Here is a 17,554-nt window from a genome sequence, read left to right on the forward strand (position 1 = left end):
GACAAGCTTAAGCAATATTTTTCATGACTACAATTACAAAGTTATGTGCAGCTGGATAGGTAAATTAAGAACTGCATTGTTAACTGTGTTGCCTCATTCTGTAGCCAAATTTCCTCATCAAACTGACTGAACTCGTTCTGACAAAAAATGCTTTTAATTTCAAAATTAAAATCTAATCACAAACAAAATGCACTAAATTAGGCATGTGTATGGCATCTGCATACGCCAATATTTTTATGGGATAACTCAAACACAACTCTTTCCACCAACAAACCTTTAAATCACTCTTCGGGGCGCACTACATTGAAGACATTTTCCTCCTTTGGTATCATGGATGCGAAACTTTATCCTCCTTCATTTCCTCTCTTAACTCCTCCTCCTAAATATCTTTCTCTTCATCTATTTCTTATTCAAACATTGCTTTCCTCGATATCGACATTCACCTCCAGATCAATAAATATAACACCTTTGCCCACATTAAACTGACCAACAACCAACAAAACTTTCACTTCAAGATCTGCCACCCACCACATACGAAATGCTCCATCCCTTTTTCACTCTCAGTCTGCGGCCACTGCCTCTGCAACAACATCCCCAACCAACAGTATTACATCAGCCAACTACGCGAATCTCTCAGGAAAGGTGGGTACCCGGAAAAACTATTAAATAATAAAATCCTCAAACCTTCAACCCGATACACTGATCTTCCCAAACCAACCCACACGAAATGCCCTAACTAAATCACTAATTTCTTCCACAGACCTGACAAAATCAAACATATAATCCCTGAACTTTTCCCAATTATTCATAACAGTCAGTCCACATCACCTTTATTCCCACATTGTCCCTTGATTTTGTTTAAACCCCCATTGAACTTGCGAGACATCTTCAAGTCTACAAGACCACCTGCGGGTCCCTTGTTCTTTCATCGCCCCGCTCCACACCATGCAACTGCCCATGTTGCCATCTTCTTCGATTCGCCACCTCCCTGACTACCAAATACCAAATCAAGAGTTACTCCTTCGCCAACTGAACTTTAAAAAATATCATATACTGCCTCCCCCATAACTTCGGTGCTCCTTCTACGTGGGTGAATGCACCACCATTCTTTCCCTCAGTATGATTAACCACCGCTACTCCACTAAATATCCAACATTCCTAAATTATCACATACCTACCCACACTGCTTCCCAGGACCAATCTTTGGATGACTGCTCCTGTTTCATTGATTGAAACCCTTCCTCATTCGACAAGCAGTATAGAGGTGAGAACATGTGAGATAGCACATATCTGGGTGCTTCAGTCATTTAATCCTCCCAGACTCAACTCAACCCACTGCAACCATCCAATAGCTGCCCACATATCCCCTCTCACCCCCTTGTCCACATCCTATGCATCCCTTAACTCTCCCCCCTTACCCTCCCATGAACACATCCTCTCTGCTCTACCCCCGAGAATGGCATTCTGATGATGATGGCCATGCCATTGAAACGTCAACTAGATATGTGAGTGTCCTTTCTCTGCATTTTTGTGCATAAACGTTTTAATCAAAGATTATTAAGGTGGTCTTAAATAAATTTTAAATAAAAACATAGCTTTTCCAAAATTTGAGAAACACAATATAAATTTTAGATAACTATAATTAATATTGTGCTTAAACATGCATAAACCATAGGAATTTCCACAATTACAGAAAACATATACTTAATACATTTTTTTGAGGGCCTGGGTTTGATTCCTGGGCAAGCCTCTCTGGGTACCCTCAGCCCTACTCAAGCTATATGATTTTTCAGGTACCAGAACTTCCTGGGAAACCATAACCGGCACAGGGTAAGAAACTGTCCCCCCTACCCTGATGTGTGAATTTCCCATATCATTGGACTCCAACTGGGTGAACTCTACTATTAATTACCAAAACAAGCTTCGGGTTGATTACTATATCTAAGGTTTTTTAATACACTTCCTGTTCTTGAGAATGATTGTTCCCTCAAAAATTTAAAGTACAATTATCACAGTATAAAATTGGCCAAGTTAAACATTATGACAATATTACAGGATATTGGCACTGGATATCAAGATGGAATATTGAAATTAATGTTACTTTGAAATTGTGTTTCTTTAATTTTTAACGTCCATACAGAAAGTACATGGACAAAATTTAACATTAGAAAGCTGATGATTCAATGAGCAATTGATTTCCGATTAAATTCCACCGTGAGCAAATTCAACAAATGACGAACCTGTTCTATTTATTCTGTCTGCAACAGTAAAAATTTGAAGGGAAATGTAAGTATAAATTTGTAATAATTTGAGTGAAAAATTCTAAATCATGTTGTTTTGTATCAGTTTTGCTACATCTGAGAGCACACAAGTGATGAAATGTGTATCAAATTATAAAAACTCAACCTTTGCATGTATAGAATATAGGATAGAATTCTTACCATAAAGTTTCCATATTTGATGATGTTTTACTATAAAATTTTTCTAAGGCCCAAAAAGCAAAGGTCTTCTGGATGGCTTTCCATGATTTAGCACCACAAACCTAAAATTAAGTCCAGTAAATCAGCCTATTAATGAATGATAACAAAATAATATGAAATTAAAATATTAACAATTTCAACTCCTTAATAATCATTACTAAAAATGTTCAAAAATTTAGTTCACCAAGCCCAACATCTTCCTTTCCAAAATATATTGCTAATCCAAAATTAATGTTTCAAGACTTATAGTTCAACCTAACTCGTTAGTTTCACTTTTCCAAATTGAGTAGGTGTAAGTTGGCCTGAGGATGATGTAGGCAGGAGAATGAGTTACGTCATAAGGAGATTAGATCATTAGTATAATGGGAAGAGTTCACCCCAGCCGTACTCTTATAAATGGGCAAAGGATGGGTGGGGGATATTGGAGAAAATAGAAACAGTAAATCGATAAAAATTATAAAATTAAATAATTAACTGAAAATAAGACTAACAATAAATATAGTAAAAAACTGAAAATAATTGAAATATTTAAATACCGCAACCGGTTAGAACAATGAAATGGAGGGGAAAAAAAATTAATTTTTTTTAATACTAAAAAAGTGAAAATTAATCACGCATTCTCTAGCTTGGATGTACTATGCAGCAGTGATCCTTGCTAGTCGCATACACTCTCACATGGGAAAAACAAAATGGCGCCTTTAACAACTCTTCTCGTAGAGCCCGCTCAAAAAAACGAAAAACATTCCGTGAATAAGTGCAAAATCTGTCAAAAAGGTGTAAAAAAGGGCATAAGATGTGATAAGTGTTTTTCATGGATTCATACTAAGTGTGCTCAAGTGGAAAGTTATGAAATCTCAGAAGATAGTGACTGGATGTGTACCTCGTGTTCGGAAGAAGAGAAGTTCGCCAAGCATAAGCAGGAGATTGAATCTAAGGACAAAGTTATATCCATTTTAATGAAGGATTTGGCCGCACTTCAAGAAAAAAATAAAAAGTGGGAACTGGAAACTAAGAAATTGGAAAGGGAACTTGCGTTCTACAAAGAAAACGGTCCATCGGTTGTTGGTAAGAAGTTGGCTAAATCAACAACAACTGTCCCTTTCAAATCTAAATTTGTTTGGGAAAATACGAAGCGAAATAACGTTGAAAGTGGTGAAAATGCGAAAAAAAGTGCCTCTGTTACCCCTTTGATCCGTGCTGAAACAAGCTCTACTTCCCCAAGTGTTTTTCAACCCGGAAAAGTTATTCTGAATGAAAGTGAAAATGTAAAAAAAAAGGCCTCTGTTACCCCTTTGATCCGCGCTGAAACAAGCTCTACGTCCCCAAGTGTTTTTCCATCCGGAAAAGTTATTCTAATAGGTGATTCCATTGTGAAACATGTCCATATCACAGGGGTGGAAAAAAAAGTGTTCTGTGGAATCAAAGCTGAGCAAATGAGTCGAAAGGTGGAAGAAATCGCTCAAAATGTGAAAACCAACGAGATAGATACGATTTTTCTTCATGTGGGAACAAACAATCTTCGAAACTCAAGATCGCCTGATGAAGTAATGGGAGAAATGTATGAGCTCATTAGGTGCACAAAGAAACATTTCTCCAAATCAGTTATTGTGGTAAATAGTATTTTACGTCGACGAGATTTCGACCTTAGTTATATCCAAAACGTAAATGATAATCTTAGATGGGCTTGTGGTGCTCTTAAGGTTGTATTCTGTGATGTAAACAAACGTATAAATGATCACTGCTTAGCTCACGATGGCTTGCATTTAAATCGCAAAGGGGCATATCTGTTAGGTAAGGCAATTGAAAATGTAGCAAATATTTGTGCATACAAGGGAAACGGAAAACGGAGGTAGCCCGTGTCAATATAATCAGTACCCCCAATCAAAATACAAAAAATATAGTTGATTGCACAAAAAATTGCTCGGTAAAGCTTCTACATCAAAACATTCAATACATAGCAAATAAAAAGCTGGAAATTGAGATCCTATTGCAGGAAGAGAGGCCGGATTTTCTTTGTATAACGGAGCACGGCCTAAAAGATAATGAAATGAAAAGTCTAAAGCTTGGGGATTATTTTCTTGTCGATCATTTCTGTAGGGAAAGAAACAAAGGTGGCGGTGTTGCATTTTTCGCCAAAACTTGTCTTGAATCAGTAACCAGAGCCTATAAAAACTTAAAAAATAGAATCGGCGAAGAAAAGGGATTTGAAATAACCTTGTGCAAATGGCCCAAGACAAATGAAACTTATTTTTTTATTGGTCTGTACAGATCTCCAAGTTCAGCAGTCGATAAATTCCTCAAAAAAATGGATAAAATACTTGAGAAAGTTGTCAAGAAAAACAATAAAATTATCATTGCTGGGGACCTGAATATAGATGTCTCAAAAGATAACAGCTCTACTCAAAAGCTAAAAGAAATACTTCTCTGCTACAGTGTTCAGCTAACTATTTTTACCCCAACCAGAGAGTCATCTCACTCAGAAACTGTTATTGACAACATAGCTACAAATCTACCAGAGCATAACTTCAAATCTCTAGTTTTGGAAACTACTATCTCAGACCATCATGCACAAATTATTGAATTTAACGCACACACTCTAACAGATAGAAGTGACAGAGACACAGATACAGTGTACACACGTATATACTCACAGGAAAATATGAATCTATTTAAATGGGAGTTGAAGAGTGTTGACTGGGCAGCAGTACTAAATGCAACTCTAGTTACAAACAAGTTCAAAGAATTTCAATCAATTATTGAGTACTACTGGGATATTTGTTTCCCATTGAAAAAGCTAGCCATAAAAAATAAATCTGCAAATAAAGGATATAACTGGATAACAAATGAGGTTCTGACTGCTAGAAATAGGCTTGACTACTTAACTAAGGCTAGTAAAGTGGATGCCAGTCTGGTACCCTTAAGAAATAAAATGAAGTCCGAGTACAGGATGCTGCTTAGGAAAGCAAAAAATGACCATGTCCAACAAATTATTTCGAATTCTACCAATCAAACAAAAGCGTTGTGGTCTGTAGTAAATAATGAAAATTCCAGGAAAATATCAGAGCCCGCGAAAAATAAATGCTTCTCAATAACAATTGATGGAAAAGAAATTAGAGATCCTCAAAATGTGGCAAATGAATTCAATAATTTCTTTGTAGATATCATTGGCGAAACAACAGCGCAGAAAAACATTCTAAATGATAGCATAGAAAAATTAATGTACATTAGTGAATCAATTTACTTAAATCCCACCACAGAAAATGAAGTCAGAAATGTAATCAAGAAACTAAAAAACAAAAAATCCAGTGGGCATGATGGCATATCAAATTATCTAATAAAACTTTGTCAAGAATCCTTCACTTTACCTATTACCAATATAGCCAATGAATCGTTTCTAACTGGGCAATTTCCTGAAGAATTAAAAATAACCAAAGTTATTCCACTACACAAAAAGGGAGCCAAAGACCAACTGAATAATTACAGGCCAATCTCACTAATTTCATGTATTTCAAAAATACTTGAAAAATTGATGGAAGAAAGACTATTAAAATTCCTCATAAAAAATAAAGTTCTTTCTCAGTCACAGCATGGCTTCACAAAAAATAAAAGTGTAGAAACTGCATGCAGTGATTATGTCACTAAAATTGCCCAAGCTTTAAGTGATAAAAAGCATGTTATAGGGGTTAACATGGATCTATCAAAAGCCTTTGATTCTGTAAAATCTAGCATTCTTTTAACTAAACTAGAACATTATGGTATCAGGGGAGTAGCTCATCATTGGCTTACATCTTTTTTGGAAAATAGGAAACAGTATGTAGAAATTGTCGGAAAAAATGGTGCTACCTACAAATCAAAAATGAAAACTATTAAATATGGTGTTCCACAAGGTTCTGTATTAGGGCCTTTACTTTTCCTGGTGTATGTGAACGACATTGAAAAAGCCATAATCTCTCCAGAGAATAATAACGTGGTGCTCTATGCAGATGACATAAGTCTAATAGCAGGTCATACTAAATCATCTCAATTAGAAATAGACATGTATGCTATGGCGAATTCAGTCGCTCAATGGCTGCATGTAAATAATTTACAACTTAATGCAAGAAAAACAGTTTACTTGGTATTTAGTAATAGAGACCTTCAGTCAAATATTTCTGTAGAAATAGAAAACCAATTGATTACTGAGTTAGAACATACCACTTTATTGGGTTTAGAAATAGACAACAAGTTAAGCTGGAGGTTTCAAATGGAAAAATGTAGTAAAAAATTATGTTCAGCCCTATTCCTTTTAAAAAATCTTGCCAACTACTGTAATACAGAAGTATTAATCCCAGTATATCATGGTATATTTGAGTCCATAGCTCGATATGGCATAGTCTGCTGGGGGAGTTCAGCACATGGAAACATCAACAGAATACTCACACTTCAAAAACGTGTGTTAAGGGTTATATTTAAACTAAATGCAAGAAAATCCTGCAGGGAGTATTTCAAATGTCACAAAATCATGACCATTCCCAGTATATATATGTATAATGTGATATTGTATGCCTGCACGAAAACACCTTCACTGATCAGAAATAGGGACGTTCACAAGCACGACACCAGGGGCAAGGAAAATCTTCATAATGGCCATTGCAGAGTAGCAGTACTAAAAAAAACCCCAGAAGTTTCAGGAAGACTACTGTTTAATCGGCTTCCTGAAGAGTTAAAACGAATACTCCCCCAAGAAAATAAATTCAAAAAAATGTTAAAACATTTCTTTTTAAATAATGTTTTTTATAGCGTCCAAGAGTACACAGAAAGAGCCAATGTAGGAAATTCAACTTTTTTAAATCCTTAATACTCATATATGTCATGTACATTATTATTCCTAAGAACCTGTATACAATTGATGTAATTTGACGAAGCCCATACAATTATGTATTGTTCTATGGTGAATAAAACTATCTATCTATCTATCTATCTCACCCTATCAGGGCTTACGAGAGGTTTCCCTCAGCGTCAGGGGCCCACCAATCACACGTATTGAAATAAAATTAAGAAATATAATAAACGAAAAATGATCACGCGCTCTCTAGCTCGGATGTACTATATAGCATTGATCCTTGCTAGTCACAGGCACTCACCTTCAATCAGGGCTTAGGAGAGGTTCCTTCTGCGCCAGTGGCCCGTCAGTCACACGTATAATAATAAAGGCAAAATAATCACGCACTCTCTAGCTTTGATGTACTAAGCAGCAGTGATCCTTGCTAGTCGCATACACTCCCACTCTATCAGGGCTTACGAGAGGTTTCCCTCTGCGTCAGGGGCCCACCAATCACACGTAGTGAAATAAAATTAGGAAGTATGTGACTGACGGGCCACTGGCGCAGAGGGAACCTCTCCTAAGCCCTGATTGAAGGTGAGTGCCTGTGACTAGCAAGGATCAATGCTATATAGTACATCCGAGCTAGAGAGCGCGTGATCATTTTTCGTTTATTATATTTCTTAATTTTATTTCAATACGTATGATTGGTGGGCCCCTGACGCAGAGGGAAACCTCTCGTAAGCCCTGATAGGGTGAGAGTGTATGCGACTAGCAAGGATCACTGCTGCATAGTACATCCAAGCTAGAGAATGCGTGATTAATTTTCACTTTTTTAGTATTAAAAAAAATTAATTTTTTTTCCCCTCCATTTCATTGTTCTAACCGGTTGCGGTATTTAAATATTTCAATTATTTTCAGTTTTTTACTATATTTATTGTTAGTCTTATTTTCAGTTAATTATTTAATTTTATAATTTTTATCGATTTACTGTTTCTATTTTCTCCAATATCCCCCACCCATCCTTTGCCCATTTATAAGAGTACGGCTGGGGTGAACTCTTCCCATTATATTTATACGGCCGTAGTTACCATTCGCTTTGTATATAGATCATTAGTGGTCACGCATATGTCTCTCATTCTTAAGTAAAGGCTACATTTCCTGGACTAAGACTACAAACTGTTATTTGTGAACAATTTTTTCATTTCAATAGGCCTTTAATAAAAATGACTATACAGGGCTGGAGGTCGTCTAGATTATTCAAGATTTTAACACACTCTAATACATGGACCCCATTAAATCTTGTGCTCCAGAGACTGCCGATTAAATCTACCCTGACAACGACTTAACTCTTCTTACTTTCTGACAACTGTTTCACCTTCCTGTATAATGCACCAATTTCACCCTCTCTCTGTTAACTTTCCATATCCTCACATTTCATCTTCCACCACACATATTTTGTCCCACTTGTTTTGTGCCTCAATTTATTATAGAAGACTTTATACTTCCTTCTACTAAACTCAGGGTATATATTCTTTCATTTTCTTCTTTCATGTATCTTTCCAATCACCTCACATGTAATCCATGGTTTCCTTGCCATTTTCCGGTTAAATATTCCCATAGTTTCTTTGGCGATTTTCGATGCCCTTTTTTTTAAACGTAATTTTTTTGCCCTGCAGGTTCCCAGTTTTCCTCTAAATAGAACCCAGCTCTCTTTCCTTAGTCATGATTTCCTCGGCAGCCTACTGATATGCCTTCCATGTTGATACGATTAGTGCTTCTACATTCTATTTCGAAGACCATCTCCCCTGTTTTATGCTTAAGCTTCATTTTTACTAAATTATGATCTGAATCCGCTCTCATGAAACTGTGCAAATTGATCACGCTGTTCCTAAATCTGTGCTTGACGATAATATAGTCTAACTGATACCTTCCTGGATCCCAAAGTATTTTCCAAGCATATCTATGCTTTCCTGGTGTCTAAACCATGTGTTGGTGATGATTAACCCCAGTTTCCTGCAGAACATTATTGCTTTCTCCCTGTAGCCATTTCTTACTCCTAAACCATAGCCCCATATCTCAATACTACTATCTCCTATACATCTTCCTTCCTTTCTACTGTAATATACCATTTCCCCATCATTATGAAATGTTTCCGCCAAAAACACCTGCAAATATTTCCCCTAATTCATCATTTACCCTTTTCTTCTTCCCTACAATTCCTTGGTGACATATAGATCTTAACAATGGCCAAGTTCATCAGTTTAGCTTTACTTCTATTGATAATAATCAATCACTCACTTGCGCTATGTTTACTGTGCTATTTCATACCATTTGATATTTTTTTCATACCTTTTATGCTTTTTCATAATTTTGCCACCCTTCGCTAACTCTCTTCTCCTCTGCTATACATGAAAGTCAAGTTTCTATGCTATTTAAACTGACAGAATAAAGGATACCTTACCATGAGCCCCAAGATTCATTATTATTTTACTCATAACAAGCAAAAATTTATTACTTTATAGAGGACCCTAATACTTCTGAGCATAAATGGATATTGATGAAAACTTTATAATTAAGACATACCTTTTTTTCATCAATTTCCTTCCATAGGTCTTTGCATTTTAGGATATACATAATGACCTGATGTAATTCCTTCTGCGACAGTGTTGTAACAGGATAATCTATACCACATAGTGCTCCATTTTTTCTTACAGATTGAGCTGAACCACCATTATCTGGAATAAATCTGATTATATTATGCTGAAAAACTTATATGATTGCAAACAAGTTACATCGATGAGCAAACCTTACTTTAAAGCACAGTATTAAGGTACCATTATCAAAAATTGGAAAAAATATCAAACTTTTGAAACAAACCGTCTTGAATTCTATTACCTATCTCCCTTATGATGAAACTATATGAATAATATTAGCCACAATAGGAGGGTAATCCCAGAAGTACCCGACCCAACAAATAAAACACAAAAATTTTGGAAAAAAATGTATTATTTTTTCAACGCAATCTCCTTTCAGCTCTATACACTTTTCCCAGCGATGTTCAATAAGTTCAATAGACTTTTTATAATAAGAACTGTCTTGCTCCTCTAAATAGCCATGAACTGCCACTGCCATCACTCCTTCACGGTTTGAAAATCTTTGACCACGGAGCCATTTTTTCAAGTTTGCAAACAGAAAATAATCCGAGGGGACTAAATCTGGGGAATAGGGTGCATGAGGTAGAAATTCTAACTTTTAACCATTCAAACAATGAATTTTGGCCATTGAAATAACAGATATGTGAGCTGGTGGATTGTCTTGATGAAACAAAACTTTCTTCTTAGCCAAATGCAGCTGCTTTTGCTTGATTTCCTCTTTCAAATGTGGCAATCAGTTCGCATAATACTCACTGTTGATAGTTTGTCCTTTTTCAAGATAGTCAATGAAAAATATCCCACGCACATCCCGAAAAACCGACATGACCTTGCCTACAGATGAGAAACTGTCTTCGTCTTCTTTGGAGCTGGTTCTCCCTTTTGAATCCATTGTTTTGATTGTTCTTTTGTTGCGGGTGTGAAGTAATGGACCCATGTTTCATCCATGGTTATGAAACAGTGCAAAAATTCTGCTTTGTTGCTGTGAAACTTTGCTAAACCATCAATTGAAACATCTTCACGACACTGGTTTGGCTCGAGTGTACCGCTGCTTCTAAATTCCTACTGCCTGCTAGCTCGTGCACTTTCAGTTGACCATCATCCAGTATCACTTTGTGAATTTTCTTCACCGTTTCTGGAGTCGTCACCTCATTTGGTCGACCAATGCAATGCTCGTCTTGACAGCTCGTCTGGCCTCGTTTAACCTCTGCTAACCAATATTTTACTGTTGTCAATGAAGGAGCAGACTCATCCAGAGTAGAATCCAGTTCAGCTTTTATATTGGTTGGGCCAAGGCCGTTCAAATAAAAGTATTGTATCACATAATGATGACCAATTTTCTCCATTTTCATAAATTCTCTGAAAACGTTCACTAATGATGGCTGCCAAACAAATACTAAACAACGTGGCGTGTTCAAACTTGAAATATATGCTTTATAGATTGGATACTTTCTAATACAGTGATATTTTTCAAACAACTACCGCCACCTCTAGGTCAGGCTGGGTACTTCTGGGCATTCCCATGTACAAACAACCAAAGGAAACACATCAACTATGCTCAATGATGACTCAAAGCCACAACTTCTGAGTTAACTGTCAAGTACGATATCCTTTAGATTAGTCTAGTAATTTTTTTGGCATTTTATTTCATTCATGTATTGTCATCAGCTGTCTCGGCACATTTTCTTTTACCTTTTCAATGTCAAGAAGTTTATCAAGAATTTCGTGCAGCTGTTGCACGGGACTTGTTCCAAGCCAATAACATTGACCCAGATTTTCTAAATAAAGGTCAACTGAAAGTGAAACTCAACTGAGGTGGCTTTGACTCTGAAGCAAAAGCCCAGTCTTCTTAACAGTCGGTCGATGAGATAAAAGACAATGCAATGCATCAGACAACCATTCCAAAAAAGGACTTAAGTCAATTGTTTTGAAAAATGGAAGAGATGCTGGGATAAGGGAGTAAGGTCCTGAGGGGAGTACTATGAAGGAGACTAAGGTCTCATTATTCTAGGTAGGCTATTTTCTCAAAATATAGCACGACTGCATACCTTACCAACAGACCTTGTGCATAGGTAAAATACTGGGTGATTATAAGCAGCATCAACAGAATTTGTAAATTATTTGTTGGTTAACTTGCAAATGTAACATTTTACATAAAGTAACCCATTACCAGTGGCATTCTACTTCATTGATATCATCAATGCAACATCATGACTTGTTGCCTAATTATTATTAGGTAACCAATTAAGGTAGGTTTTGGATGGACACAACTATCAAATAAATATCTTGTTTCTCTGCACAAAACACAACCTATCATCCTACTCTACAACAAGCCCCTCTTCATCTCTGTATACTTTCTTCCTCCCTTCATTCCATCCTTCCTCACTTGCCAAAAATTCTCCCCTACATCACAGTCTTCAATATTCCACTGCCTATTCATATTCTTGTCATCTATTTCTACTGCCTCCTCATGATTTCTTCTAACAATCCCCTATCCTCCCCCACGATACCAAGCACTTCCTCATTTGTTTTCCTTTCTGTCCACTTCTCCACACACACATTTCAAAAGCCTCCAATCATGCTTCCCAATTATGCCTTATATCATGCTTCAATGACCATGTTTCCACACCATGTATAACCACTCTCCATATCTATATGTTTTGAAAAGCCTTTTCTCCGTTAATCAATATCCTTGTCATCAATTCTCCACTCCTCGTGAATGCTTCTTTGCCAATAAAATTTTCCTTCTTGTGTCCCTACCACTTCGACCATTTTGGTTCAAAACACTTCCGAGACATGTAAAATGTTCCACATGCTCTCATTTTTGCCTTCCTATTTTAGCATTTTAACTTAGCCTTTGCCTTTCTGGAAAACCACAATACATTTTTTCATTTACATTTATTCTCACCCCATATCACACTGAATTTCCAGTTCACTCAGCAATGCTGCCCTATGGCTGACTCGCAAATTAGAGCTTGTTCATCAGTAAACCTAACTGATTTTGTGAATTCCCCGCTGACTTTCATTTCAATTTACAGTTTTTCTCACGCCTCTTTAATCATTTCCTTCACAAATACGTTGAACAGCATCAGTGATATTGGAGAGCCATGCTTTACTCCTCTTCCTAACACTGCCCATCCAGACTCTCCATCCACCAGTTGCACCTGAGCAGTCTAAGACATGAACAGGTTGCGGATTAGATCTCTCTATCTATTTCTATTTTCTACAATATATTCATTAGTTTTCCTAATTCACTCCACCAAACACCTTTTCGAAATCTATGAAACAAAAATACATCCTGATTGTACTCTATATTCCTCTCGATTAGTGATCTCATTAATGCAATGGTATCGTAGTAGTAGTATTAAGGGGAGGCGACCGACTGCTGAGGTCATTTGCACCATTAGGGATGTACAGGAAAGGATGAAGGGTGGAGAGAAACCCAGCGTTGGCATTAGCCTACTCTTTACGAAAGGCGCCAAGGGGTCCGCAGCTTAACGTCCCATCCGACGGACGGCGTACTCACTCTCTCTTGGATCTTTTCTGGCTCAACTAGTATTTTTCCTGACTTATCTCTGATTGTTAACACAGATTTTCCCTTCCTACTTCACAATAGTGTTTTAACCTTATTGATAGTGCAGCAATTTCATCCTTCCTCTGCAAACTTTCCATAACCTTGCACTGCATCTGCCATCATGCTTCATTTGGATGCGGTCTAAATTTGATCGGCAGTTGGCTTGTTGTAAGGTAGGATGTTGTGTTTTGACAGGAAAGACAAGATATTTATTTTGTAGTTGTGCCCATCCAAAATCTACCTTAACTAGCAGATTACCTTTAATATTAATAGTTTCTTTTTCAGCTTCTGATATCCCTACTTTGACGTATTTCCTTTTTCCACAATTTTATTCAGCTCTTTTCCCTCACTTATGATGCATATGCTAAATCCACCTTCTGCTCCCGCCACTCTCATATTATCTTCTCTCTCAGAGGTGGTTCAAAATGCCTTTCAGCTCCTCTTTTCCATGATCTGAAGCGTAATTCATGACTTCACTTTTAAATGCGATAATTGGTGCCAACCTTCTCTCTTAACAATTTGTGTTCCGCTCACATAATAGCACTTTTTTTGTTACCAGTATCATATGGCTACTCATGTAGTCTTTGGGTTTTTTTGCCTTGTTGGATCATTTTAGACCTATAAGGAGCTACTTCTTTGATTCTTATCAGTCCATAACCTTTCATGTTGTTTTTGAGAGATAATACATTTTTTTAACCTGAAACATTTATTATTACCCCTTAGGCAATCATGGCTGCATAGCATAGAAGGGGAATGAGCAAATATGATATTTTAATGAAGCTTTTGTCGATAATTTTCCCAGCGGATGTCCCAGGTCGTGAATAAACTGATGGATGTTCTGATGAAAACAATAACGAAATCCCAAGTGACTGTGTTGAAGATGGGATAATTACCAATAAAACTGTTTGCGCACTACCTGTGCAGTATTCTTGTAATTCTGAAGTTGATGATAGTAATGATAACTAGCATGACAAGTGGAGAGGTTTATTTTGGCCAAACAACAACATTATTCCTGATTTATACACATTTGCTGGCATACCAGGTGTGAAAATTATTTCACATGATCCAATAAATGTGAGAGACGTAGTTAGTTTGTTTACTGGGGATGACATCTTTTCAATGATGGTGGAGGAATCAAATCACTTTCATAAGCAAAATACTAATAAATACCAAGTATCTCCAAAAAGTTTTAATTGGAATTATAGAGCCATTGCAGAAATGAAAACTTTTTTGAGTTTGGTAATCCTTATGGGGCAGGTGCATAACGACAGAATAAGTGATTACTGGACACTGGACCATCTAACAGAAAAACACATAGCACAATAATGACAAAGATCACCTAGTGGTCAGAGAAGACAAGAGTTGTATTTGTTGAACAGTGCCCTATTCAATTATTTTAGATTGCATTTGGAGCTCAATGGAAAACAAATTGTAAATAAAAAATTCTTGCAAGAAGTTGCAAGACCCTGAATAAGCCACAGAGATACAGAAGGGCCCATCTCAAACATCCTAAAGAGAAACATTAACATTTTTCCTGAAAGGCATGCACCTATGATGGGCCCACTAAGAGACTTTCAATGGACATGAAAAGGCATAAATTAAAGAAAATAGTTAGTGCTGGGAGCACGAAAATACCCCAGAGACCTTGAAGATTATGTGCAGCCATGAAAAGGAGAAGTGAAACTTGTTTTATTTGTGGATTTTGTTGTGCTCCCCAGCATACAGGGATATGTTTGAAATAATACCACACACTAGTTGATTACTCTGGTAAATAATCTCTACGCATTTGAAATATCTTTAGAAAATATCCTGTAGTTCAGGAGTTGTGTGTTTTATTGAATGCTTATACGTTTAATGGGGAGGCACAAAAAATGGCCGGCCGCAAGGGCTGGTAAATTTAAACGCCACCAGCACATAAAGTCTTAAAAATGCCCCGATGTTACTCTTTATTATTCTCTATATATTATTCTTTGTTTATATTATTTTGATATCATTGAAATTTGTATTAAAGGCAACCATTTTCTATGCTTTAGCGGCACTATCATACTACTAACGGTTGAATGCCTGTAGACTCAGATTCAGGTATTTACAGGTTAAACTGCAACCTGCAAACCCTCTACACTGAGTTTATCAGGAGAGATATAATGTACAAGTATATATGTATTAGCAGATTGGTGACATCCTCATTAGCCCAATGTGTATTAAGTTTTGCAGTAACACCAAAAGTGAGATTAAACTACAAGCACTGTATTGTATACATTTACTATTTGGAGATTTTTTAGGAAGTACTTGCAACAAAATATTAAAACTCTGTTGCTTAATACTAACTCAAAACAGTGATATTATCAAAATTATTTCTGCTACCCTTCAAGTTGTCTAAAAATCCTGGACAAATACAAGCACATCATACCAGTTTGGTGTAAAACAATAGATACCTAATTACCAAACCACATTTAATCATTTCAAGTTTTGATATTATAAAGTACTGTTAGAATTCATTTTCAATTAAAAAGTTTGGAAACATTAAAGGATATTTACTTTTAGTTATATAACATAGAATTTCGATGATAATTAAAAGAAAAGGATTGCAACAATCTAACAACATAAACAAATACTAACTCAAAATTTTGGTTCCCCAGTTACGAGGTCAATCAATGGTTATCATTTGAAATGTTAGCCATTGATGCACACCAAATTAAATGCTTGCTACATATCATTTATAAAAATCATTCAACAAGGATGATTAGATGAAAAGCTTAAAAACTAACCTCACCTGAACTCTTTCATATCAACAAGTTCATCATAAAAACGGGACACATAAATATAAGAAGAACTAATCAATTCTTCAAAATTGTCCACATTTTGTGAACTAGAAGTTATCCTAACAGCACCAGTGCCTGTGGAATCATTCCCATCAACCACTGCACCGCCACCATCCTATAAAGTAAAAAATATATTCTCACTGAGCACATAAGATAAGTACACCGCATTTGAATTATATTCCCAGTTTTTGGCATAATATTATTACCATGTAAGGTATGCACAATGTATAGGTGTCTTAATTGAATCCTAGGTGTAAAACCTAGCCACCAATGATATTTAAAAACATATCCAATATATTCTCACTGAGCACATAAGATAAGTACACCGCATTTGAATTATATTCCCAGTTTTTGGCATAATATTATTACCATGTAAGGTATGCACAATGTATAGGTGTCTTAATTGAATCCTAGGTGTAAAACCTAGCCACCAATGATATTTAAAAACATATCAAGAAACTTCAACAAGGGTAAAAACCTAAGGAGCATACTAAAAAATAGGACTGGTGTGAGAAGGTAGAAGAAACAAAACAGCATCAAGCACAGCAATTCCCACGCAAAATGTAATGTGCTCTAATCCAGCTTTTACAATTAGATAGTTTCATAGTTAAACAGCACACCTTTTAGATGCCCTATGTGATGCCACATGGAACACTTAAAAAAAAGTGCTACCGCGAATGTTTGCAACTCAAATTTGCATCCACTACTACTCAGTAAATTTTTATATACATATAAGAGTTACCTTTATTATTTGCACAATTACGTCGCGGTCTGGAGATGGCAAAACATTAAAAGCCATGGGCGATCCATCTTCTTTACAAAACAGTTTAGCGGAGGGAGAAATGGAATCTGATTTCACTTTCACCAGCATTTTGTTGGCGAATATTTTATCCATTTCTCTAGTCGTTTAAACGTATGCCTTAACACAAATTAATTATCCACATTGTATGTAGTTCCCTTAGGCTCAATGACCACCATTCCGCTTGCTCCTGCTTTTTTGGACCAAATGTTCATGGGAAATCCTAAATTAAAAACTACAACAATATATTGCTATCACTGATCATTATTAGTTTGCCCGATTCGTTAGGACGCTCGAATGCTATTTACCATTTTCGAATATTATCATATTCATATTGTTTACTAACATCTGCTGCCATCTCCGATAAAAATAGAAAGTTGGTAAAAAAAACCACAAACACTAAATGCGCGTCTCCAACCCCATG

At 36.4% G+C, this 17,554-nt stretch overlaps 1 protein-coding gene across 3 annotated transcripts in view; it reads right to left on the reverse strand.

The window, feature by feature from the left end:
• The window catches only part of LOC139691463 (uncharacterized), a 30,735-nt gene that overhangs the window by 13,006 nt on the left and 175 nt on the right, over positions 1-17,554 (reverse strand). The window contains exons 1-5 of one of the 3 annotated variants that reach the window (XM_071589295.1): positions 17,439-17,553; positions 17,074-17,323; positions 16,283-16,446; positions 9,868-10,030; positions 2,442-2,542 (exon numbers count right to left, since the gene is read on the reverse strand). In XM_071589295.1, the coding sequence (XP_071445396.1) occupies positions 2,442-2,542; positions 9,868-10,030; positions 16,283-16,446; positions 17,074-17,226 (581 nt within the window). In that variant the 5' untranslated portion in view covers positions 17,227-17,323; positions 17,439-17,553. Of the gene's footprint in view, positions 1-2,441; positions 2,543-9,867; positions 10,031-16,282; positions 16,447-17,073; positions 17,324-17,438; position 17,554 lie in introns of those variants that run through there. The other 2 variants (XM_071589288.1, XM_071589304.1) reach the window with 2 other exon arrangements.

The sequence above is a fragment of the Hetaerina americana genome, unplaced genomic scaffold (genome assembly GCF_022747635.1).
Source record: "Hetaerina americana unplaced genomic scaffold, ioHetAmer1.1.p SCAF_1, whole genome shotgun sequence".
Taxonomy (NCBI): domain Eukaryota; kingdom Metazoa; phylum Arthropoda; class Insecta; order Odonata; family Calopterygidae; genus Hetaerina; species Hetaerina americana.